General features: G+C 51.7%; 1 protein-coding gene across 1 annotated transcript in view; it reads left to right on the top strand.

Annotated features, from left to right (window-relative positions):
* The window catches only part of LOC111146013 (SH2 domain containing adaptor protein B), a 135,355-nt gene that overhangs the window by 84,050 nt on the left and 25,042 nt on the right, over nt 1-26,263 (top strand). The window contains exons 3-4 of the mRNA XM_022501376.1: nt 3,546-3,761; nt 20,470-20,641. Coding sequence (XP_022357084.1) covers nt 3,546-3,761; nt 20,470-20,641 — 388 coding nt within the window. The remainder of the gene's footprint in view (nt 1-3,545; nt 3,762-20,469; nt 20,642-26,263) is intronic.

Raw genomic sequence — 26,263 nt, 5'->3', positions numbered from 1 at the left:
TTTTTAACTAAGCATAATTTCATGCACACTCTTCCATGTAGCTACATAATCTTCAGATTTATCATTTTAATGGCTGCTTAATATTCCATCCAGTTAGCGTGCCATAATTTACTTAACTGTTCCCTATTGTTGCAGCCTTAATGAAAATTTGAATTCACCATGTACTACAGGGGGAAGCTTGGCTTAATGATTACCATTATAACATCCCCTGCCCTAACTGCATGCCATTACTAACCCAGCTTTAGGAAGGCACAGATGCCTTTGGAACAATAAATTCTGTATGAGAGGTGTACGCACAGGCCCCTCTGATTTAGTAGCTAATCTGTTCACTGCACATGTTTTCCTTTTATGCTGGTATTTATATAGAATATCCGTGTCTCCTACATATTGTGTAATACTAAACTGTATGCATTTGGCATATCGCTCCACATACTTTATCACTGCTGTCAGGGACTTCCATAAATTAACGGGAATTTCGGGGTAAGGAGTGGTTTCTGGCTGTCAGTTGTCACTCATTTATCCCACCCACACTCGTTGAATATCTGCTTGCGGCCAGGCTCTGGGAGGGGGAGAGCAAGGGCACGCCTGACTACTGGAAGCCCACGGATGCGCATCTGTGAATTGCTTCGCAGTAGCCAGGATTAAATGGTGATTCTCACACAAGTGCGTTAGCGGTCGCTGGTCTTGCTTATAAAGTAGGGCGAAGAAGAGGGTGGTCTTCTAGTGCCTGTCAGATGAAGCCCCAGTGTCCTCAGACCTCAGACTTTTCCAAGGACAGGAGGCTAGACTGCACTCGTAGAACCAGTGAGAGAGACGCGGATGGCGACAGCCCCAGACCAGATTCGGTAGTTTGGGAGATTTAGTGAATTTACAGAGGTGTCTGTAGCATCTTACAGTCGGTATTCACTTTGAAGTGACCAAGTCCTACCTTTTATAGCTCTTTCTTTTCCTCTTCCTCCCCCATAAAAAGGAAAACAACATCCTTAAAACTACTAAATGATCCCAGTTTACTCGGGGGATGCAGTAAAGCCATGTTTTGCCAAAGTATGGGACGTCTTCTCAGAGGGGACAGGATTTTAGGCGTGAGAACCATACAATGAGAGGTTTTTTCCATTTTGTTCCCTCTCTTTCTAAAAAGAGAAAGCCTTTGCCAAAGAAAGTATTTTTGCGTGCCACTTGCACGTGCACGCGCACACACACACACACCTCGGCTCACTAGCACTGGCTCATGTCCCTTCTCAGCAGAGGGAAAGCAGACCTTGTGCTAGGCGCCCAGCGGGCAGTAGGACCTACCTGCTTGGTTTGTTCTCATTCATTCTTTTCACGCTGATCCACTGTTTTTAGTAAAGGATGATGTCTTATGGGTGGTTATATCAAAGTTTTCTCATAAATTTATGAACTCTAAAAAATGAGGCAGCATAAGCAAAAATAGAAAGGAATCACCCAGGCAGTACTTGGGAACAACACAGTTGTGAAGCTGGTGTATGACTTCATGAGCTCTGGGAATGTTACCGTCCCATCAGTTACTGTCCACACTAACAGCACAGGCACGACATCAGTTGGCTTCTGCCGTGTCAGGGCGTGTGCGCGGGGAGTGTCGTCATTCTCGTGAGCTGGGCCTGGAACGTGGAGCCCAGCCTAAAAACAACGCTCTCGCTCAGAAGGGCTGATGTCACCAGGTGTCTCATCAGCTCCTCTTCCAAGGCACGTAAGTCCCTGGCCTTCTACCATGTCTTTATGCCATTGGATCTCTGATTTGGTGAATGCCTCAAGGGTCCTTTTAAGGGGCATCTGGGTGGCTCAGTCAGCTAAGCATCTGCCTTTGGCTCAGGTCATGATCCTAGGGTCCTGGAATCGAACCCCAGTTTGGGCTTCCTGCTCAGTGGGAGCCTGCTTCCCCCTCTCCCTCTGCCTGCCTGTTCCCCCCCCTCATCCCCTCTCTCTCTCTCTCTCTCTCTCTCTCTCTCTCTCTCTCTCTCTGTGTCAAATAAATAAATAAAATCTTAAAAAAAAAAAAGGAGTCCTTTTAAACAGTTCACTCTCAACAACCCTCACCCCTTTTATGTCAAACCCTGCCTCTCCCCTCTCACCTCCTTGGACCCAGTGCTCCAGCAGAAGTGGGCAGTGAATAGACAGAGTTTTATTCCGCCTCATAAAGAAACAAAATTCTGACATGTGCTACAGCATGAAGAACCTTATAAACATTATGCCAAGTGAAACAAGCCTGTCACAGAAGGACAAGTACCATACGGTTCTCCTTACATAAGGTATCAGATTCATGGAGACGGAAATTAGCATGGTGGCTGCCGGGGCTGGGGGAGGGGAACATAGGGAGTTAGAATTTACTAGGTACAATTTCAGTTTGGGAAGAGGAAAAAGTTCTGGGAATGGGTTGTGATGATGGCTCTACAACAGTGTGAATGTACTTCGTGCCACTGAGCTGTATCATTAAAACTGGTTAAAATGACAGAGTTATATTATTACCACAGGGAAACAGAAGGGCAGTGAGTCTGTCTGTCCGCTCCAGCCACCCCGCCTTGGCTCGCCTCGATCCTACCACAGGGAATGCCAGCCCTCCTGTGTTGGCTTGTCAGAATTCACGTGTCCTCTCTCCCCATCTGCCTCGTCCCTTACAGGCCCTGCACTGAGCCCCTCTGCCATGGGAATTTTGGTTATTTAGATGCCTGTTATACCTCTTCAGGAAGCAGTGGGCCTCCTCAGAGCAGTCTCTCCAGTGAACCCCTTCCATATGCCCCATGCAGGCCCTTCACACAATGGTGTTTAGGACCAAAGCAGGTAATGGGTGCCCCCTGTCTGGGGCCTGGGCTAGATGGGCAGGTACCCTTCAGCCCACCAAGGGCCAGACCTTGGCATCCTTTCCAAAGGATTAAGAGTTTTCCGCCCTTCTTTAGCAGTGAAACTGGACATGTGCTCTCAAGTCCCTCGGATGTGCTCATTGTGTCAGAAGACTGGCAGGCTCTGGCGGAGGCAGAAACACAGGGACAGGGGTGCTCGTGGGGCTTTGTAGGGGAGAAAATGGTGGTCCTGGGGAGGCTCTGGACTTGTTAGCTGAAGGAAAACTGGAGGATCATTTGGCCTAATTTCATTCTTTAGGTAAAGAATGAGAGTCCAGAGGATGGGGAATAGTCCTTGTGGGGAAGACCCTGTTCACCCGTAAAGCAAGGGGCTGAGGGCTCTTTCTGTTCCAAGCTGATGTCAGAACACCTGGAAGGTCATGTGCACATCTGGGCCCTGCCCTTACAGACCACAGTGAAGGAGCAGATGGCGGCGGCAAGCCTTCTGGTTCTCTCTTTAGGTCCAGGAGCCTGAGATTGTTGTGAGGAAGCCTTGCCCTGTGAGAGCAGAGACGCTGCCTTCAGGGGGCGGGGAGGGACAGTTCAAGCTCAGAAACAGGGTCCTGTTCCTGTGCAGTTGTACCCTTCTTGGCTGGTGACTGAACTCCTGTGGTCATCACCTGGCACATCCCAGGTGAGGAAGTCCTTTTGCACCTGTTAAATCTCTGCTTCCTTCCTTTTTGCCTGCAGAGTTTCAGAGGCAAGAAAGCGTCCGGTCTCAGCACAAAGGCATCCAATTATACGACACCCCTTATGAACCTGAGGGCCAAAGTGTCGACTCGGACTCCGAAAGTACAGTCAGCCCCCGACTGCGGGAGAGCAAGCTGCCCCAGGATGACGACAGGCCCGCCGACGAGTACGACCAGCCATGGGAGTGGAACAGGGTCACCATCCCAGCTCTGGCAGGTAAGGAGCCAGTGGCCCAGCTCAGAGGGGGCTGCTGACCCACACTCAGTACTCACCTTCAGTAAAGGGGGTATGGGCACCGGTCCCTCTTGCTCAGGTAAACCATGAGGCTTCATTTGAGAATCCACTTGAGCTGGGCTGTCTTCTTTTCTAGTCCACCTGGGCCCCTCGAAGATGATGAGGGTCCTGGAGAAAAGGGAAGCCAGGTCAGGCCCAGTGGAAATCCAAGGTCTGGCCCCTAGGGCCTTGGTTCCAGTCTCCCTAGTCTTCACAGATGGCCTGGATGATCTCATTGTCTGACTGTCTTGGTCCTGTTGGTATTGCTCTAGTTCATTGAAACCAAGATCTCAGAAGGAATTTTCTTACCAATTAGAAGAGGACCAACCTGCAGAGCGGCTCCTGCTGGGCCTGAGGGAGCCCAGTGCCTCCATCTAGCTATACAGCTATAATAGGCCTGCAAGCACCCAGGGTCACTGCGTCTCCTGTCCCAGCTTGGGCACGGAGCCTAGGCATGGGCGCATCCTGACCTCAAACCCGCTCTAGGCCTGGCCGAGAATGACTGGGGTGCCCCCCTCCACCTCACTCGGTTCTGCAGAATCTGGAAATCTGTCCCAGCACCAAAACTCCACTCATACAACCTTTTGGAAAGCTCCCCGCCACATGTGCCACAGGTCTTAAGCTGATGTGCCAGGGTTATGACTAAAAACTCAGAAAAGGCATTATGATCACGCAAAGGGGGGAACAGCCTGAATGTCCAGCAGACGGAGATTGGTTAAATGGAATACCGTACCACTCTTCACAGGCGATGTTGATGAAGAGTTTATAACAGCTGAGGAAAATGCTTCAGCTTAATGTTAGGAGGTGAAAAGCCAGATGCAAAAGATTTCTTACGCATCTAAGAGCTTGGGAATGTGAAAAAAGAGGCATTGAATGACTCATTTAACTCTTGCCACGTTGAAAGTCCAAAAGGACGGTTTTTCTTTTCTTTTTTTTAAGATTTTATTTTCTTAGAGAGAGAGCACACGCACACAGGGGGAGCAGCAAAGGGAGAGAGGGAATCCCAAGCAAGACCACGCTGGGTGTGTGCCAAAATCAGGAGTCTGATGCTTAACCAACTGAGCCACCCAGGTCTATAGGGGAGTTTCTGTTTTTAATTTAAGATTCATTTTTGCCTGAAATCTCCCCTTTTCATGCATAACTAGACCCTTCCTTTCTAGCCCCCAGCAGTGGGGCCTCTGCCTACCCCCATCCTCATCCCCTCAGTTGATGTTCTACCTATTCCTGCCACATATTACTCAGCTGTTCCCTGGACGTAGTATGTGGTGTGCAAATCCCATTCTTTCTGCCTAAATGTCCTGCCCTGCCATGGAAAAAATCCTGTGCCTCCTTCCAGACCCAGCTCAAATATTGCCATCTCTGTGAGCCCTCCCTGAGACACAGCCACGCATCCCGAGGGCTTTTCTGCTGCCTCTCTGGGCCTGTTGAGTTTATTGCACTCAACTCTGGTAGAACGTTTCTTTCATCATGTGGTTAATTCTTTTAGGTGCTGGTCTCTGCCTGCCAAGCTCTGAGCGCCTGGCCATGAGCCAGAGGCAAGCATAGTCGTGTGGTTGAAGGTCAGGTTGCCTCCGCACATTTCACAGCCTCTTATCTTCCCTTGGCACAAGGGAATCCAAGGACCACCCCCTCCCCTGGCATGGCTGATAAGGGGCTTTGCTCCTCCTGGGCGTGAGAGGAGCTGGAATGGGGCCAGTGCCATCCAAGAGCTTTCTTTCTGTGAACACCGTTTTGATTAAAGGACTCACGTGGAAGCTCTCCCAGACATCTAGGGCCTTTGGTGTGAGATAGCACTACAGACAGGTGTGGGGCCTCCCCTTGGACTGACCGGCGGGTCACTTGAGTGTGGTGATACCTTTGATGCTCTAGTCTGGCCTGGCGCCATGCTGCGCAGAACGTGATCCCTGGAGGAGCAGCTTTGCATCCCCAGGAGCTGGTGAGAAATGCTGGGTCTCAGGCCCCAGCCCAGAGCTATGGAGTCAGACAGAGATCACAAGTAGGCAGAGAGGCAGGCAGAGAGAGATGGGGCAAGCAGACTCCCTGCTGAGCAGAGAGCTTGATGTGGGGCTCGATCCCAGGATCTGGGATCATGACCTAAGCCAAAGGCAGACGCTTTAACCACTGAGCCACCCAGGTACCCTCATATGCATGTTAAAGTGAAAAGCACTTAACCTACAGGACCTTAACTGTTCAAGTTAGGAGTGAAAGGTGGAAGGGCCACCTTCCAGGTAAGGACAATGAGTTGAAACAACTCAACTGGACAGCTTGAGTGCTGCTGGGGTTGCATTTATAAACCCAGAAGTGTGGTGGCCCAGGAATGAAGGACCGTGTTCCCATGTGAGTTAGTAGTATGTGTGCACGTGCATGGGTATCTCCACGTGCACACGCTTTAGGAAGTCAGTGGTGTCATCAGGGAGCAAGGCCGTGCTTGGCTAGGCCCTGTCTTCTTACAAGACCTGTTTGAAATGTGCCACATGGTTTTTCTAGACTTTGAGGAGCTCTTTGATGGGTCCTGAGAGCCCGGGGTGCAGGATCTGCAGCTGGAAAGCCTCTGTATGGGATTAAAACTGGCTGGGCAAAATCATTACTTGCTCTTTCCACCTCCTGTGTTCTCTGGTTCTGCATTTTTGGCCTGGATGAGGGAACCTGGCCAGTGTTTTCAAATTTCCAAAGGGTGTGGATTGTAAGGGAGCTCCGAAGGGCACAGCTGGGCCCCCCAAGAAGGAGCCACAGGGATTCAGGGTCCAGGTCAGTGGGAAGAATGTGCTCTCTACCTGGCAGTATATCATGAGCTTCCCCTCGCTGGGAATTTGCAAGCAGAAGCTCAGTTGAGGCAGGCTTGCTGGTAGAGGCTTTGCCCAGCAGTGTGGGGGTGGCCTGTCCCCTCCAGGATTGCTTCCATGTTTCAGCACCCCACCATGCTAATCAGAGACCGGGGAGGGGGGACTCTAAATTACCTCCACGATTCAGCCTGTGAAGCAAAAGTGCTTACTGGCTTTCTAAGTGCTGTCCAGTATTGCATTCATGGAAACAGGCATCTCTCGAAGGTGTGCTTTGGCATCTGCATAGCAGTAACCCTTCCCAGCTGCAGACTAGCCTTTGTGGAAGTTAGACCCTTCCCAGCTAAGCTGTACTCTGAGGCTCCGGGGCTGCTGCCTCAGGAAGGCTCGATTATCACTTCCTAGTTGTCATGAGAATAGCTGTCACAGGGTGTGAGGTGGTTCTGGCTTCCTGGGAATGAAAGTCGTCCCCCGTCCTAGAATTCTGTGGCCAGGCGGGTGAGAAATACCACAAGGTCTCCAAAAAGCCTTGGGCCTCATTGCCTGCTCTTCCTCCCAGAAGCCAACTGTGGCCTTAGCCAGAGCCTCCAGCCACCCAGCACTGGAGTCCCTTCCCACACACGCGGCCTTTGTTGATCCTAGCCCCCAGGACAGACAACTGGTCAGGTTTCTGGCACTGCCAACTCCTAGGAACAGGCAGGCTGCAACCCCACGGTGCACGGCGAGCTGCTGTGGCCGCCATCAAGCTGTCAGCTCCCTTCCCACCTGGCAGAGACACCTGCCTTCAGAGCTGGTAGTTTTAGTTCCTGGCTTGCTTTGACTTTACCCCCAGGAGTCTTTACAACAACAAATTGCAAGGTGGCAGGAAGGTCTAGAAATGGCCTTCCTGCCCGGCCCTAAGCCCTCAGAGAGGCAGCTCTGGGCCCACACCATGGCTCTGTGGAACTCTCTGCCCAGTGCAGGGCAGGAAAAGCAGCCTCGGGGGATTCCACACTGTCTCTGGGAGGCATGGGTTGGTCTGGAGGGTCTCATCTGCCCTGAGCCGTGGCAGGGTCTGTGACATGGACAAATGGAGCCTGCAGAGGAGGTGGCCCCCCCAGGGAAGGGCAGAGGAGCTGGGAGCATAACCTAGAGAAGCAGACATTGGCTCCAGGTGGTATGGATTAGTGACTTCACATCTCTGAGGGGCCTCTGGGAGGACGGATCGAATCTATCTTTGAAACCTCGGATTTCTCGCCTGGGAAATGTGCCCATTGCAGACGGTGTCAGTGAGGCTTAAAGGAACCACATCACAGAAGTGCTGGCCATCGACTGAGCACTTTCTGCCTCCATTATCACTCTGAATCCTCATAGCCACCCTCTGGGAAATGAGTTTCCTCATTTTACTGATAAAAAAGACTGAGGTCCAAAGAGAAGGGGCCCATAGCTAGTCAGCCACAGAGCCAGGATTTGTGAAGTCCAACTCCAGACCCCAGCACGAACCCAGTGGACGTCTAGGCTCCCTGCTGCTGTCAGAGATGCTGCACAAAATGTGGTTGGAACCCATGGGTGTGCTGCTACAAGCCTTTCATTGCCCTTATACAGATTTCTCCCTCTGGTAGAAGACTTTACTGGGATGTGTGTTCCCATCTGGAATGGCTTCAACAGAGGATCCAGTAGGACCCCCATCCGGGAAGTTCGTACCAGGATGGGGCAGGGGTGACCATACCCATCCCATGGGTTAGTCATGCTCTGCCACTGTCCAGCACAGGGAGGGGCTCCCACACCATGGCATCCCACTCCTCCTTGTCCAGCTGGGGAAACTGAGGCCCAGATAGGCGAGGAGAACTGCCAGGGGCCTCATAGCAGAGTCAGTCAGGCCATCCACAATGTTTCCTTTTAATCCAATGAGTAGAGTTAACAGCCACATTCTTAATGATTTATAATTGCCTCTGAGAAGCAAATGATCGGAGAACTTGTTCAAGGAGCCGGGCAGCAGGACATCCTTGAAATCTTATACAGGAACAAAGTCTTCTCATTTTCTCATTTTCTACCCACTGAAGATTGGTCTCCATTGAAGCTACTTTTCAGACAATGCCCTGGGTTCAGCCGGCAACAGGTCTACTTTCCAGCAAAGAGAGGAGACAGACCTAAAGAGAAAACAGTGCTAAACATAGTTATTTTGGGAATTTGTCTGTCTTCCCCACTAGCCTCTCTGCAAGTCGCTCTGCGCTCAAAAGCCCTGGACAGTGTTAGGCGTGCTGGGAGTCCATGGCACAGTAGAGGGAGTTTGACAATCCTAAGTCCACAAGCCAGCTCCACCACTCACCAGCCATGCCACCTCAGACAAGCCGTTCAGTCTCTCTGAGCCTTAGTTTTCCCTCTAGAAAAAGGGGATACTTACAACTCTTGTCACACCATGTTTCTATAATGATCACGGGAAAAGGTCTGGGTGAAAAGACTTTGTAAGCCCTAAAGGGTCACACATGAAAGAATGGTTATTGGTGTTCGGGGAAGGTTTACTATATTAAATAAAATTTAATATTAAAACAGTACTCCATGAAGAGGTACCTGGAAGGCACATGGTCCCCACTTAGCAGAGCTCATTCCTCATTGCACCTGGCACTGAGTTGCATGGATGCCGTGGAAAGCAGTACTTAGTAGGGAGTCCTGGTCTCCATTCCTGCAGTAGTTCCAACAGTGAGCCACCCAGTGCTCCCATTCTTTGTTCAGTCCTTTGCAAGGATTGGGCCACTGGTCCCTGGGTGTGAGAGGGTCCCCACTGCCTTTCTCCCCTGTCTCCCTCCCCATTCTAGCCATGGTTGGCTTGCTCAGGAGCAAGTAGGGACTCACACAAAGGAAACATTAAATAGATTGTTGGGTCCCACTCCTCAGAGTTCCTGATGCAGTAGGTTCTGGGGATGAGGCATGAGAATTTGCATTTTTAACAAGGTCCCAAGAATTGCTGATGCTGCTGACCTGAGGACATTTGCTTTGAGCACCTACAGTGTACCTTGTACATGTTATGTGTTAGGTACCGGGGTCAGAAGGTAGAGAGAGGGGATGTCACAGCTCAGCTTAGTGGTATCAACACTTCCTCCTCCAGGAAGCCCTTCCTGGACATGTGCATTTCCTTCCCCACCCTCACCCAGGACCCCTCTGTCCCGGGGTGCATAATGGAAAGCCAGATACAGACTTGCAGGGGGGCTGCTAATGCTGGCTTGGTCATCCCTTACCCAGGCATCCTATTGAGTTTTGACACCTTCCCAGCCTCATCAGGTAAAGCCAAAAGGGCAGAGAGAGGGCAAGTAAGGTCCCAGGTATGTCTATTTCCTAAACAATTGTGAGTCATCTCCAAAGCAGCTCAATTGGCTAATTTAAAATAATCCTATTAAGGTAAGGGGGGAAAGGGGAAAGGACAGGAAATTAACATTTAGTGAGCACCACTGATGAAGACCTGCAAGGTGGGTGTGGTTTCACTGTTATCATACAGATGACAATACTCAGGCTCCGAGAGAATGAGCCCCTTGCCCACAGTCACACAGCTCATGAACCTAGGTCAGACTACCTGCAAAATCTTTGCTCTTTCCACTGCCGCCTTGACAGCTCAAGTGCAGAAAGGGCAGGTTGGAACATTGCCTCTACCTTGTGTTAGTGCCATGTGCTTTTGGTCACTGTGGAGGCAGAAGCAGGGGCTCCTACTCCGTGCTCACCTCATGACCTGTCACTATCCAACACAAAAGCTGTGGAGCTGGGAGCACGGATATTCTGTGCACCAGACACTTTCTCTGGGCTTGCTGTTCCCATCGAGCCCCGTGATTCATCCTCGTGCACTCAGAACAAACAGGCTCAGCCTCTGCAGAAGTTTCCTCAGGGAGTGTTAGACCTGCCACCATCACCTGGCACACCCAGACCCACTCCGCCGCCTCCTTACTATTGGCCCCAGTGGGGCTCCTGTGAGGCTTCCTGTCTCTTGCATAGCTTCCCAGAATGCCTTGGGTCTATGAGGAAATTAACAGTTTTGTTTGTATGGGGAGCTTTTTGCCATGTAATGAATAACAGTTGTAATTAATGTTTAACACATATGGACAGCAGGTCTGTGGAGAAAAGGGGGGTTTAAATGACTATGAAGAGAACCGGGATCGCTCGCTTCCTTTGGCTAATATGTTACTGAGGGACAGGTTTTTCCAGTTGGTTTTTCTACTTGACATATGAATGAATTCATTTAAAAAAAAAAAAAAAAAGAAGAAGAAGAAGAAGAAAAGAGAAAGGAAAACACTAGTGTTCTAGTGCTTAATAGCTTTGGTCTGTCTACTAATTATATTGATAGAAATGTTCCTTCTAGTGCCTTTGTCTCCTGTGTGGGGAAAAAAAAAAAAAAAGATTTGATAGACTCTTTGCTATTCTGCTTGGTAGGGCAGAAATCTTGTGGATAGAGATTGTTGGAGCTCTGTGAGGTCAGAGACTCTGCCTGCCTCGGTCCACCTGGGTCCCTGCCTAGATCCGTGCCTGGCACATAATGAACATGCAGAAATGTATTAAATGACTCAGTAAATCCTGTCTCAGGAAAACCAACCCCATGCTTTCTTCAGGACACTAGAATACCTGGGTAGTGAGGCAACTTGCTCCCACAGAGATGGTTTATTTTCACCCCCAAATCATTGTTTCATGCCGTATGCCTGTCTTCTCTCCACACAAGGCTGAGGGAGGGACCTGCAGCTGGAGGGGCATTTTTGCACGACTGGTAATTGCCCCGGTTGCCCCTTCTGGTCCGAATTCCTTAGAAGAAGCTGAGGGTGTGTCCACACTTGTCCAAGCGTTGGTTCAGGTGTCCAGATGCCGTATTGTATGTGGAGAGAGTCATGTGCCAGTGGGTGGTACGCGGGCCCCTGAGAGCCATCCACTTGGCTTGTCCCCTCCTGTCGCTCTCCCTTTCTCTCACTGCCCTCCCCCCCACCCCCAGTAGAGGGACGGCAGCAGAAACCTATACACAGTTTGCCTGGGGCTTTGGGGCTCCTAGATGGGGAGACACGTTTCCACAGCTGCCCACCGTGCAGGTCCTCTGAGGCTCATGGATGGGGGAAAGTCTGGCCCTGGGATTCTAAGTGATTGTCTGTGGGCGTCTGTTGGTGTAAGCATCAGGAAACACGCTGCATCAGACATGAGCAGGCGTTCCATCTGACAGGTGAGCCCAGCCCAGAGCTAGCAGAGTGCTCAGGAACTCAGATGCCAGAGCCACAGTGTCTGGGTTTGAAGCCCTGTGCTGCCATTTGTTAACAGGGTGACCCAGGGCAAATTGCTTGTTTCCTCATCTTAAAATGAGGTCGTAGTTCATGCTGAGAGTTGGGACAGTGAGTGGTGAGTGGATGCTGGCTTTTGGTACCACTGTCGTCATGAACTACTATTTTTTGTCCAAGTTCAAATCTACCTGTTGACTTGGGCCAAATCAGTCCCATTTCCAGCCCTCTGATTCTCATCTGTAAAATGGGTTACAACAATAAAGATGGCTTGCTTTGGCAGCTGTAAAGGTCTCTGCATTTGGATCATTTCACCATTTCCATTAGGATTTTTCCTTCTACTTCCCATAGCTGAGCAGCAGCCCTTGGGGTAGGGGTCTTTGCACCAGACACTGGTGCCTCTTTCCTATGGTGGGTGCAGAATAAGGGGATGAAGACACCCCTCCCCTCACCCCACCTTGTTCCAGAGCCTCCTTCCCCAGCCCAGGCTTAGGTGTGCAAGCACGGACGGTGTTCCTGGAATCCAGATGGCGTTCCTGGAACCCAAGCGGCATCCCGGCGCCTGCCTCACAGCCTGTCCAATGCCCTGCTTCTTGGGGAGTCCCCGCTGCCTCCTTTGACAATGAAGACCTCTGTTCTCAGGCTCTGCCCACGAGATGTGGCAGCGTGGTGCCCCGGGGCTTGCATGCGTCTGGGAGGTGAACACAGAGGCCTCTTGTTGGCAGTCCTGGAACAGAGACCAAACATTTGCTGAGCCGCCTGTAGTCTTACGATACGTGGAGGTGCAGCTCTCACACACAGAACGGGGTCGGGGGAAGGTGGAGAGTGAGGCCTGCCCTTGAACTGGAAGGCAAAGAGGGCTCGCCTCTCCAGGCTTGTTTCTCCATCTGTAAAATGGGAATTCTAATACTGATGGTGCAGGGAGGAGCAGATGAGGTAACTCAGAATGTATGTGTAGAAAGTCAAAGTAGCAAAGCTGTTGTCATGGGAACAGTTTCAGGCCGTTGCAGGTGTTCACACATTGTCATGAAAGTCTGCGGTGTTTTTAGACTCCGGGGATCACGTGGTCCACTCCAGCTTCCCAAACCCCTGTGTTGTCTCCCTCCTTGCCCCCTCTGGGGGGCTCACAGCTGCCTGGGAAGCAGCTCCTTGTGTGCCTCTCCACCCCTGCCCTCCACACTCCCTTCCACCACCACCCCCACACACACAGACCCACCAGAGTTGAGGTCTAGCTGTTGGCAGAATGGAGGGATCAGTGCCAAGGACTGTGCGGAAGGAGCGCCTTGGCCACCTTTATTCTGTTCTCTGTGCCCTTGTGTTCTCAGGCCCCTTCTGGGAGCCACATGCAGTTTGCAAAGGCGCCCCGTATATTCATTTCTGCCTCACCCACAGAAGGCCTAAAGAAGCCTTTTCAGTGGGCTGAGCACTCCTTCCAGGCATCCTGTTTTCAGTTGTCTAATCCTTGTTGCCTCTGCTTAAAGGACCCTGTCCTGTGTGGATAGCTGGTGGATCAGAGACTCCAGGCCAGCCAGAAAGCCGCAGCCACTGAGCTTGGAACACATCACAGGTCTCACATGGGGCCCAAGGCCCCTGGGCCCCATTTGCTCCTTTCTAGCTGGCTTTGAATGGTCCCTGTCCTCTGGGGCCACTGTCCACATCCTTGGTCAGCTGGGACGACCGGAGGATGTTTGCCGGGCCAATGACTTCTTTCCCTGCCCCTCCCCAGGGAATGGTACTCCTAGGGTACCCCTCACCCCCAGGTGAGAGGAGGCCTTCCAGGGCTTAAATCCCAAAGCAGAAGGTAGGAGCTGAGGCTGGCTGCTTGATGTGGCAGCCCGCTCCTAGGCTTGGGAGGGCTGCTGGCCTGCACCAGGCCTTGTTTCTAAAACCTGGACAAATTACCCTGCCATGTCCTGGGCTTGCTGTGGGGGTCAGAGGAGAGGGTCCCATCAGGCCTCATGTATGCCTCCCCAGGCATAGGAAGCCCTCGGTAAAAGTTAAGCCATCTTCAGAATATTTTAAAATAAGTTGAGGAGATAGTCCAGCTACCAAGTTTCCTTTCTCCGTTGATGCATAGAGGTTTTACAGTCCTGCTGACCCAGGTGGAGATTTACTCTTTTGGTAGACATCGAGCATCTCCTGTACGTCAGGCACTGTCCTTGGCATTGGGGATTCAGCTCCGAACAAAGGAGAATATGTCGTGCCTCTTGGACCTTCCAGCTCAGTCAGGACTTACAGCCGAGGCTAGGGAAAAAGAAGGTGGTTTCTTTTTTTTCTCTCTCTAATTATTAATTATTTTTATTAACATATAATGTATTATTTGCCCCAGGGAAGAAGGTGGTTTCTGATGCAAGGCACTCTGTCCTCCTCTGTACATGAGAGGGGAGTATTCAAAGCCTGGGTGTGACCGTGGGGAGGGCATCACCACTTACAAGGGGCCCTGCCTGGACTTTGGTACATCATCTGTTACTAACTACCACCGTAGTGATCCTTTATGGTGTAAGTGTAGATGACTGTGTTGTACAGAAGAGATAGCTAAGGTTCAGAGGGGTTTAGAAACTTGCCCAAAGTCGCACAGTAAATGGCAGAGGCAGGACTCAAACAGGGGTCTAAGTCTAGAGTCCACGCCCTTTCCATGATGCCAGGCTGCTGTGGTTCCTTCATTCCCTGGCCTTGTTGCAGCCCATGGTCCGTTCTTTAAACTCGGCTGCGTGTTGGCCATGAGGAGGCTGAGGTATAAGGCCCCAGCTCCATCTGGTTCTGAAAAGACACTACTGGAGACTGGGTTGGGGTCAGACAATGGCAGAGACCAGGGGATGCAGGGCACAGAAGAGAAGGGAATTCTACCTGGGGTCTAGGGTGAAACCTCTCCTGGGAGGTAGCATTGAAGCTGAACCTTAAAGAATAACAAAGATTTGTGCGCCTGGAGATGGCGAAGAAGGAATCCAGAGGGCAGGCAAAGGAAAGCAGAGCCCTAGGGGCAGACGGTGGATTTAGGGACTGGCCATTCTTTGTGACTGGAGCCTAGGGCTGGGTGTGGACCCTTAGGGGAAGATGAATCCAGAAAGTTGGGTTCGTTCCTAGTCACGGAGGGTCTTGAACACTAGAGCAAGGAGTCTGCCCTCCATTCAGGGGCACTGGGAGCCAGCAAGGGTTTGTGAGGCCTGCAAAGCTGTGCTTTAAAGGCCCTTTGGCCTTTTGGAATTTGTTTTCTCTGGCCAGCCCTGAATGATAAACAAGAAGGAGCTGGACCCCAAAGGAACACATTTATTTCATCTAAGCAAACATTTACTAAACACCCGTCTCCATAACAAGGACAGCATTATGTTTAGGGGCAAACGAGAGATTGAAAGAGAAAGAGAATCAGTGCCAGGCGCCTGCCTCCACAGAACACCCAGTCTGACTGGGGAAGAGTGGGAGGCAGTGCCCGTGGAGCTGTGGGCCAAGTGCCAAGTGCTTCTGAGGAGGAAGGGGCTCTCAGCAGGCAGTATAGGGGAGGCTTTGTGGAGAGGTGGCTTTTTGCCAGGTCTTAGAAGCTTCTAGATGTCGTGGATGGAGCCAGAGGCTGGTCTTTCCAGGCCTAGAGGTGGGAAGTACACCACAGACCAAATGCGGGAGGCACAGCCCCTGCCTGACCACAGGGAGGAAGGCCCTAAGGAGTCAGAGGGGAAGCTGACCCTGGTGACCCACAGGCCTGGGCTCAAGCCTTGTCTGCCCCATCCCCATCCCATCTCTTAGCTCTGAGACCCTTTGAAGTAAGTTCTTTCTCACCTCTGAGTCCCCATCCCTCACCATCACCCACAGGGTGGCGGGGCTATCCGTTATTGGCAGTGAGTAACTAAACTGCAGAACCGATTGGTATAAAATCTGTCCCACAAGTAGGAAGGGGACCACCAGAGATGGAGGCTAATAATGTGGATGGAGAAAAGACCTCCTAAAAGGGCAGTAGTGGGGGCACCTGAGCTGAGTCTTTAAAGGCTGAGGCCTGTCATTAGACCAGAATTTTTGGAAAGACATTTAGGGCATCAAGAAGGGGCCCCCTCACCTGCCCTGGAGACAGAGGCTGATGGTACATCAGTGGGGCTGTGTCTCCCACTGCCTCCCAGGACCTGGTCCTGCCCCACTGAGTCTCCTCTCCCTCCTGCACAACTCTGATTCCATTTGTAATTGCCTATAGGTGCAATTAATTAGGTCCTGTCATTCTAATGACTCGCAGGGGTGGCATATTTTTTTCTCTAAATGCAGATATTCTTTGAGGGTTTGTGTCTTTATCTTTTGCAGAAAATCACTAAATTAAAAGAATTGCCATTTTAAATTGCAGATTAAAGAGAAACTTAATTAGAAGGATTGAAAGCAGTTGTGTTTGGAGCTTTTGTTCTTAAATTTTTTTTTCTTTTGCTGCTGAATCACTGCACTTGGAGTTTGTGTACTTTATTTTAGGTGAAATGATTTGCCTAATTAAGCCTGTCATTCATCACCACCTGTTCCCTCTAAAATATATATGGCTATATTATTAAGCTTGCAAGCGAATGTATAAATTAATTCAGTGGGGAATTACAGTGTTGACTGGGATGTTATTAGGTTTTATCGAGTTTATCTGGTATGAAAACCGGTATTTTTTTCCCAATAAAGTGAAACAACAGCTCATTAATTTTCTAAAGTCATTCATTGGGTACCTGGTGGGTTGCAGGCATGTTCTAAGCTTGGGGCACAAAGGCACATGTTGGTACAGCTCCTGCTCTTGAGGGGCTCAGAGGGCCTCAGACCAGGAAATTGGCCATTAGGAGGCCATAGACTAAGATCATGGTGATTCTGGGGAGGGGGTGAGGTCAGGGAAGGCTTCCTGGAAGAGGTGGACTCCAGAGTGGAGTCAGGCGGAGAGACTGGTAGAAGGGGATGGGGTGGTAGTAATTTAGGCAGAAGACATGGCCTCGAAGTGGCTGTGGTGAGGCCTGAGGCTGGAAAGGCAGCGGGGTCATGGGCTTTGCTGAAGAGTTTGGGTTCCTTCTGTAGTCTGTGTTCATGCTTTGTGCCTGTCCTCCCTCTTCTGTGCCAGGAGTTATGTGGTGGGGTTTTATGTGGGCAAAAATCTCCAAATTCTAATTTTAGTCAGAGGTGAATATATCTTATAATTCATTTGGTCTCTTTCTCTCTCTCTCTCTCTCTCTCCTTAGCCGATGGCAAAACTGAGCCTAGAACCTCATCTCCCCCCAGCCCCTTCTTACATCATGCTGCTTCACTACCCACCTCAGGACCCGTAGCCCCCAGAGGTGAGGGGCCTGCTGAGCGGCCTCCCCTCCATTCCTGACAGAAAGTTAGCAGAGGGAGGGACCAGGGAAAAGTGCACACTGGTTCCATGGTCCCTGGCCCCCATCTTGTGCTATACCCCAGATCTCCTCTTGATGGAGCGTCACACAGGGGCCTTCCCTGGCTCAGGCCGTGAGTGTCAAGTCCTATTGAAGTCACCTCCTACATCCCTCCCGTCATGGAGAGATTCAGCCTCCATTACCTTCCCTAAATGGTCTCCCTGGTTGCCACCCCACATCCTATCTCCATCACTAGGCAGAGACCTCTCTAAAACCCCAGCTGAGAATGCCATTCCCTGATTAACTCATCCATCGGGTCAAGACCCAGCTCTTTGGAAAAGGGCTGTGTGACCGGGCCCTTACCTGTCTACCTGATCCCAGTATTCACGCCAACCCAAGTTCACCCATCTACGACCATGCTAGGCAGATGTCTCACCTCTTCCTAACACCCCCAACTAAGAACATATACGCCATTTGACTAGTTGCTGTGAGGGCTGGTGGGGTTCAGCAGGAGGAGCCCTGGTGGGAGAGCCAGGATGCTGGGAAGCCAGGCAGGGGCGCACGGTGACATGTGTGCTGGGGCTGGAGCTCCGGGCTTCAACCTCTCACTGCCACTGTGCAAGCCCGGGTTATTGACCAGATGGAAGAGGGCTCCCTCAGACACCCAGCCCCAGGACCTGTACCTTAGAAGGGTCTTATCATTGCTGTCTGACCTTATGGTTGGGACACAGGAAAGAACTGTAGCCCAAGAAGAGGGCAGCCCCCAGTGAGTCCTCTCTCTGTCCCCGCTCCATACCGCAGGTCCTGGCCTCATGGGCTGGGTAGGGGAGGGGGTCTCTAGGTTGGAGTTTGGCCTCCATCCTGCTTCCTCACAAACATTCATTACAGTTTTCTGTGAATCTTCGCCTCCTGGAGAGTGCCAGCCCCGTCCCTCCAGTGCTCAGGCCATAGGCCTATGGCCTCTCGAGCCTCTCTCCCCCACACTCCACTGAGAATGCACAGACAAGGCCGTCGGCCTGTCCTGCCCTTCCATCCTCACTGCTGCCCTATGCGGCTCGCTCTCTTTCATTAATCAACTTTTTATTTATTTTTTTTATAAAGATTTTATTTATTTATTTGACAGAGAGAAATCACAAGTAGGCAGAGAGGCAGGCAGAGAGAGAGGAGGAAGCAGGCTCCCTGCTGAGCAGAAAGCCCGATGTGGGGCTTGAACCCAGGACCTGGGATCATGACCTGAGCTGAAGGCAGCGGCTTAACCCACTGAGCCACCCAGGCGCCCCTCATTAATCAACTTTTTAAAGAGCAATTGGCGCTGTTGAGCAGAAAGTGCAGGCAGTTCCCACCCCCCACCCCCGCCCCATCCTCCCATCTCTTTTCAGCACAGCAGTCCTGTTCAGAAGTGCTGGGTCAAAACCCACCCCATCAAAACATCAGCGTGGCTCCCCATTTCTCACAGAATAAAATCAAATTCCTTTGCAAGACATGGCGCCCGATGACCTGGCACTGCTTCCTCCCACTACCCTCTGTTCCCCCTGGACTGTGTTTCTCTCACCCTAAGCATATTTCCACCTCAGGGCCCTTGAACTTTCTCTTCCCCCTGCCTGGAATGTCCTTCCTGGTTTCGTCCACAGCAGTTATGCGGCTAGAATCTCGGTTATCATGTCTGTCCCCACTCAGACTCTAAGCCTCACGGGCAGGGATTTCTGTTTTGCTCACGGCTGTTCCTCTAGCCCCGAGCTCACCTGGCACGTGTGCAGGAGGGTTGAGGAGTGGGGTGGTGGCATGGACAGGCCACTGGCCACTGCCTCATTCATGAGAATGAGCACATACCCGTGGGTCCAGCATGTCTAGAGCCTTCCATAGTCAGGAACCTCCCTTCCCATTGCTTTCCGTAGTGGTTAATGGAGAAGAGTGTCTTGGAGGGATGACAATGCTTTGCGGTCCTGATGGGTGATCTTGCTCAGAGGCTGAGACATAGAACAAGTCCATCCACATTCCATAGTCCCATAGACTGCACGCCACCACTGGCCACCACCCTCAGGGCTGGGGTTTCCTGCCACCTTCATGAATGCGAGGTTGATCGCCATTGTGGCTCGCCAGGGTAGAGGACAGCTGGCCACATCTGTGCTTGCTCTTTGGAGAAGAGATTCCTGCCATCATGTGTCCGTGGGCCTGCAGCTGGACTTGGCTTCGGGAGCCGTGTTCCCTAGGGCCTGGCCCATTCACCCGGTGCTCTGTGTGCTGGGCCCTTAGGATGTCTTCTCTCTGATCTTCACGGTTCTGTGGCAGGTAGGAAATGGAGCCTCAGAGAGGTTGAGTAGCTTAGCCAAGGCACACAGCAAATTACTGGCAAGCTTGGAAGAGGAACTCAGGTTGGTTTGGACACTTATGTGAAGTACCTAGTACCGTGTCCACATTGAACAGAGACGATAATAAAAGTAAATATTTTATAATAACATCGATTGAGCAGCGACTACATGCTGGGCACTCTGCTAAGATCTGGGTACCATCACGCAGCAACCCCACAAGGTAGGTACAGTCATCGCCCCTTACAGAGGAGGAAATTGAAGCCCGGAGAGATAACTTGCAAGGCGGACTAACTGGTCTCTAGGAATGCTTCTGGTGACTCCAGGTTCAGCTCAGTATTTTCTTTATGGGCTATCTTTGGGGTCCTGCCCTCGAGAGGTATCCTCCCCAAGCCTGCGGAAGTGTGTGATACTCTCACAGGCCCAGGGCGCGGAGGAAGCTTGCAGCAGGCCCTGCCCACTGTGCTGTGCACTGCTTCAGTCTCACCTGGCACTGGGCCCGGGACAGGGCTCCCTGCGTGGGGGGCCCATGCAGAGGGCACTGAAGGAAGAGAAGCAGATGGGGATGCAGCACGACCCTTGATTGGAGCTCTGTAGGGTCATCCCAGGAGAAAGGGGGCAGATGTGGATGATATGCCCTGTGGGGGATGGGAGAACGGGAGGAGGGGAGCCACTTGGAGGTAGAAAATGGGGAACAGCTGCCTCCCTGAGAACTGTCCAGGGGACTGAGCCCCTGTGGGTGCCATGCCCCCCTTACTGGAGATAGCAGGGGGCATCCTTTGGAGCTAAGGCTTTGCTCCTTTGGAGCTCAGTGGCCTCTGGAGGGAGACTCAGCCAGCCCCTTGAGTGCATTGTCTAGCTCTGACGGCATCTGCTATAGGAAACTCAGGCCTTTTGAGCCACATTCATTAATTGCCTGGAGCTCTTCCCTCTGTGGATCGTAAACCCCCAAGGGGAACAATCAACTGTTACCCTACTCTGCGTCACCCAGTAATCCCTCGTGCTGAGCTTTGGTGACCACGCACTTTCTCTCTCCCCTACAGCCCAGTTTAATGGCAACGAGAAACGGCAGTCATCCCCCTCGCCTTCCCGGGACCGGCGGCGCCAGCTTCGAGCTCCGGGAGGGGGCTTCAAGCCCATCAAGCATGGGAGCCCTGAGTTCTGTGGGATCTTGGGAGAAAGAGTGGATCCTGCTGTTCCACTGGAAAAGCAAATGTAAGTTCTGAGGGAGCAAGGCCCAGCTTCAGCTCTAGTCACTGTTAAGGCTGAGAGAAGGTCAAGGCCAACCTCAAGTCAGTCAGTGGCTGACAGAATTAGATAGAACAGAGTCTCCAGATTCCTGACCCTGGGCTTTCTCCCTCCATGCTGTACTGCCACCCTTACTTTTGACTATTATAAATTAGAATTGTTTGTTAGCTACTATGATAGTTTTGCCTCACATCTTCTTGGTGTTTATTGAGCAAGGATTTGACAGTTTTGTTTTTTGTTTTTTGTTTTTAAGATTTATTTATTTAAGGGTACCTGGGTGGTTCAGTCGTTGAGCATCTGCCTTCAGCTCAGGTCATGAGCCCAGGGTCCTTGGATCGAGCCCCACATCAGGCTCCCTGCTCAGTGGGAAGCCTGCTTCTCCCTCTTCCACTCCCCCTGCTTGTGTTCCCTCTCTCACTGTGTCTTTCTCTGTCAAATAAATAAATAAAATCTTAAAAAAAAAAAAAAAAAAAAAGATTTAGGGGCATCTGGATGGCTCAGTGGATTAAGCCTCTGCCTTCAGCTCAGGTCATGAGCCCAGGGTCCTGGGATCGAGCCCCGCATCGGGCTCTCTGCTCAGCAGGGAGCCTGCTTCTCCCTCTCCCTGTCTTCCTGCCTCTCTGCCTACTTGTGATCTCTGTCAAATAAATAAATAAAATCTTAAAAAAAAAAAAAAAGATTTATTTATTTATTTGAGAGAAGGGGAGGGACAGAGGGAAAGTCTTTTTTTTAACTCAAAAAATTTTTTTAAGATTTTTTTTAAAAATTTATTTATTTGAGAGAGAGAGAGACTGAGTAGGGAGAGGCAGAGGGAGAGGGAGAAGCAGGCTCCCTGCTGAACAAAGAGCCCAACATGGGGCTGGATCCGAGGACTCCAAGATCATGACCTGAGCTGAAGGCAGCTGCTTACCCAGCTGAGCCACCCAGACGCCCCTGGTTTTGACACTCTTGATGTGGGTTTTCTCAGGCCTTTTCCCATGAGATTTCCCACCTCAGTCAGTGGCCCAGTCCCATCCCTGCAGCCCCTTTCCCTCCCTGCTCTTCCCCAACACTGTCAGTCAGGCCCTTTACCAGCCCTCGCTCTGATCATGGTGATCACTTCCCTTCTTACTGTGCACAGGTCCCTGCGGAGCCCTGAAACCTTCAGTGGCTCCCCGTCACTTCCAGGATAAAAGTCTCGTCTCCCTAGCCTGCTGCTCACTCTGCGGATTGCCCACACACTGCTTTTTCCATTTCTCACCATTCCATATACCTGGGCTATGGCCAGCTTCTCCAGATGCTTGATGAAGTGGGTTCTGGGTCTCGTGCTGATACCTTCAGGTGTGGCATCCTCTTAACAAGCACATACGCAATAAATGGGGTTACCATCCCCGTCACGTAGATGAGAAGTTGGACTCAAGGAGACACAGAGCCTTGGCTAGAATGTCACAGTTCACAGTGCAGAGGCAGGATTGGAGCTCCAGGGCTGTGACTTGAGGCCACATTCTCCCCCCCACTTACACCCTCTTCTCCCTAGCCCTTCACACATGCTTGACACAGAGTAGGCCCTCCATAAAGACAGGAGATGAGCTGACAGCAAGCCGATCCCTCATGAGACAGGCCCATGTATGTCATGTACTATATTAATCTCCAGTGCAGGATTCTGGCCTCAGCATAGCCGGCAGCGCATCCCTCACAGGAAATGCTCCCTCGGCAAGCAGGATGCAGGGTTTTCCGAATGATGTCATGGGCTCTGTGCCCCTTTCCAACATGTGCTGTCATGTGGGGAGGGCCTCAGCCTCCTTTGCGATGCCCTGTGCCTGCTGTAGCAAGCACGTGGGGGAGCGCTCCCAGCAGGCATCTCGGCTAACCGTCTGTCACAGCTACCCAGATCCAGTGGTAGTTCTGCTTGTTTCTGATCACTATGTCCTTTTTAATCAACAAACAAAATATGATCCAGAGATGGCTAGACCCAGCGGGCATCCTGCCCCTGTTGGAACTTAAGTTCTGTGAGGACAGAAGCTTCTCTGGGTCACCACTGCGTCCGTGGTGCTTTGGAACGGGACCTGGCACTAATAGGTGCTGTCCAGGATATGAGTGAAGTCCCCAAAGAGCTCTCCACACTGTCTGTCTCCCTTACATCACCCCCCATTCTCTCTCACTGAGCACAGACAGTAGACAGCTCCCTCCTTTGGAGACACAGTCTGTTCCTGGTTTTCCCCCTGCCTCCCTGGCCACCTCTTCTGGCTCCTCACCTCAGCTTTACCTGAAGGTTGGCCTGTCGGGGGCTCAGGTTCCAGCTGCACGCTCTCCCTGGGTAGTCGCCTCAGGCTCTGGGTGGTGAGTCACCAGTGTGCCTCCGTAGCCCACACCTCTCCTAGAACGCCCACCTCCTGCATCCAGCTGCTGTCTTGGCATCTGCACTTGGCTGACGAATGGGCATCTCAAATTTAGTGTGTTTAAAACTGGGCCCCTGAGCTCCGGACACCCGCTCCTCCCCCAGCTTCCCCACCTCCATACATGGTGTCACATGTACCTACTTGCTCAAGCCACCAATCTGGAGTCCTCTTGCTTTCCTTTTTTTTTTTTTTAAACCTTACACTAGCATCTAATGCATCTGAACTAGCAACTTCTGCTAGTTTTTTGCATCTAGGTTACAGGCCGTGCCCATCTTTTCCTCTTGTCCCAGAGCCACCTCCCATCTGGACCACTGCAAAAGCCCCCTGTCTCGTCTCCCACTGCATTTCCTTGCTGGCCCCTCTTCAGGAGAACCTGCTTGGCCTTTTATAAGACCATTGGGAACAAGTAACATCCTCTTTTTTTTTTTTTTTTTAAGATTTTTGTTTATTTATTTATTTGACACAGAGCACAAGTTGGGGGAGCAGCAGGCAAAGGGAGAGGGAGAAACAGGCTCCCTGATGGGGGGCTTGATCCCAGGATGCTGGGATCATAACGCCCAGAAAACTGAGCCACCCAGGCGCCCCAGCATCCTCTCTTTAAAACACATTGCCCTCTGCTGTGCTTAGAATGGAATCAGACTTCTTCCCTTGCTCCCAAGGCTTCAGGGAATGGGGCTCTGCCTCCCAGTCCACCCCCATCCTGTAGCGCTCCCCGTGCTCCCAGAGCTGGGCCATTCTTGCTGCCTTCCTGCTCTGTGAACACCCCCCGCACATTCTGCTTCAGATGCTTTGCACTTGCTGGTTCCTCTGCAGAGAACGTGTTTTCCTTGGTTCTTTACATGATTGGCTCTTTCTCATGAAGGAGATTCTCAGGTCAAATGTCATCTCCTTTCAGGCCTCCCCTGTCTGTTCATTCTAACATAAACACTTTTCCCTGTCCTCGTCACTGCCTAGCACAAACTCAGGATTCCTGCATAGCACTTGTCACTTTCTGAAATTGTGTTCTGAATCTATTTATTGGCTCTCCCTCTTCTCCGCGTCAGCCCCATGAGATCAAGGATGTTGTCAGTGGTGAGTAAATTTTGGATGAGCTAGTGGGTACTGCATAGGCTGGATGGCCGTGGTTGGGTCCTCCTCATACCCACAGTACAGACCCGACTGGCCAGCTCTGCAAACTCCAGCACATCCCCAGACAGCCTCGTGCTTAGATTCTGTTTTCAGTCTAGGCAGAGCCTGCTTGGGCCCAGCAGTTCGCCTTCAGCCCCCACAGGACCACCCAGGCCCACCCTGTCTTCTGGTGGCCAGCCTCATGCCAGCCGGCTGCCCAGTGGCTGGCCCCAGCCCCTGATCATGTCCTTTGGCCCTTTTCTCCCAAACTAGCTTGAGTCTCCTTTGAATCTTGGCCCAAGTCCCTGACCTTCTCTCCAGGTGCAGTAGCTGGGCAGCAGGGAAGGAGCCAGCAGCTTATCCTGTTTCCCCATCAGGCACTACCTTCAACGGGGATCCTGAGCCTCTGGAGGCCCATCTGCCGCCAGCTCATGCTCAGGGAGGGGCAGAGAGCAGGCAGCACTTCCCTGGAGACCTCTTCTAGGCCTTTCTCTGAGGATGGCTCTGCTTCAGATGGCTGGAACTTGTTTTCCTAGTAAAACAACAAGTTTGTCAGCTTACCGGGGGTGTGTTACACGGGTGAAATTTCCCGGAAAACAGCCTTGCCAGATCTGTTAACTTTCAGTTCTAAAGCCTGTTCCATCCTTATCTAGCTATTTCTCCAAACTCCAGTCGCATGTACCTCCTAATGTGTGCCTTCAGCCTTCACATCTTTGAAAGTGCTTTCCCTATGGGAGCCCATGCAATCCAGAATTTCATATTCCTCTTCATTTCCACATTTAGAAAGGAAGGCGGGTGTACACTCCTCCTACCATTTCCCTTGACGAGTGTCCCCTCCAGATGTCCAGCCTCCGGGCTGACCTGTGAGTGATCTCCTGGGCGGTCAGCCACTCCATCACATGCGCAGTGGGCAGGGACACTCACATCTGCTCTCCAGTCCGTGCTTTCCTGAAGCAGGTTGGGTTCTGAAGTTAACAGGTAACTGCCGTTACCTGTTCAGAACGCTGCCTTGTAGAAGGCGTGCGGTGTCAGGCGGTACCCTATTTCTCCCCACGCAGAATGTCTTTCACAAAACTCTTAGAGGTCCTGTCTGCAGGGCAGTCCTGGGCCGGGACCAGGAGGCAGCAGCATCCCTGCTTACACCTGGGAATTTGAAATGCAGACTACAGGTGGGCAGTAGCCCAAATAATGATAGTTGGGGGAGTTGCCCACGGCCATCTGCAGATTCGCTCTCCTTCTACTTCTGTTGATGCTCAGAGCTGCCATTTGTTGAAACTCACCCCTCCCAGGCTCTACATAAGCCCTCCCATGCATCGTTCCATTTAAGCCTCACACCCTAAAATTGGGGGGGAGTGACCCTAACTGGATAGAGACCTGAGGTGCAGCCGGGTTCTGCTGCTCACCCCTGACTGCCCGGTTGGCAAGCGTGGGGGTGGGGGGGTGTTGTCTGCGGCTCTGTAACCATCTAGCACCTGTGGTTCTCTTCCTGGCCCTGTATCACCTATCACCACTGTCCCGCTGCCCACACTATAAGGTAAACAAAAATGCATTGTGACTCGCGTCTCATGATCTTCACTCTTCCTCCGCAGTTCTACCTTCAGCTCTCCCAATCTGGAAGATCAGTGTTCCTCTTTTGTCCTGTAGCCAGGAGCCTCTGTCAGGTTGTCTGCCGTGGCACCCCTCCCTTCTGATTCTCCCACTGACCGTGTGGTACCTGGATGTGGTGATTCTGGGCTTCCCAAGGGCCTAGCCGATGCCAGATTTGCTTGCCAGAAGCACTGGTTGGCCACCCCCCCACCCAGCTGCCTGCTTTCCTGAGTGATGAGCACCGCCCACTTGTCCCACAGAGAGGCAACACGTGTCCCTCCTGTCAGCACCCTCTGATGGCCTCTGTGTCACTTAGATGGAGAAAGCCAGGGTCCTCTCCTTGTGCACAAAGCACCCTGCCCCGGCCCTACCCTCTGGCCTCCTGGCTCACCCCTCCCCTTGGACCCACTGCAGCCGTGCTAGCTGCCTTGCTGGTTCCCAAGCACGTCAGGCACTCAATCCTGCCTCTGGCCTTTGCTGCCCCTCCCTCTGCCAGAACTGCTCTTTCCAGCTTCCG

Source organism: Enhydra lutris, unplaced genomic scaffold, assembly GCF_002288905.1.
Source record: "Enhydra lutris kenyoni isolate GAN:26980312 unplaced genomic scaffold, ASM228890v2 scaffoldscaffold13, whole genome shotgun sequence".
Classification (NCBI taxonomy): Eukaryota; Metazoa; Chordata; class Mammalia; order Carnivora; family Mustelidae; genus Enhydra; species Enhydra lutris.
This window is presented reverse-complemented; position numbering and strand designations above follow the sequence as displayed.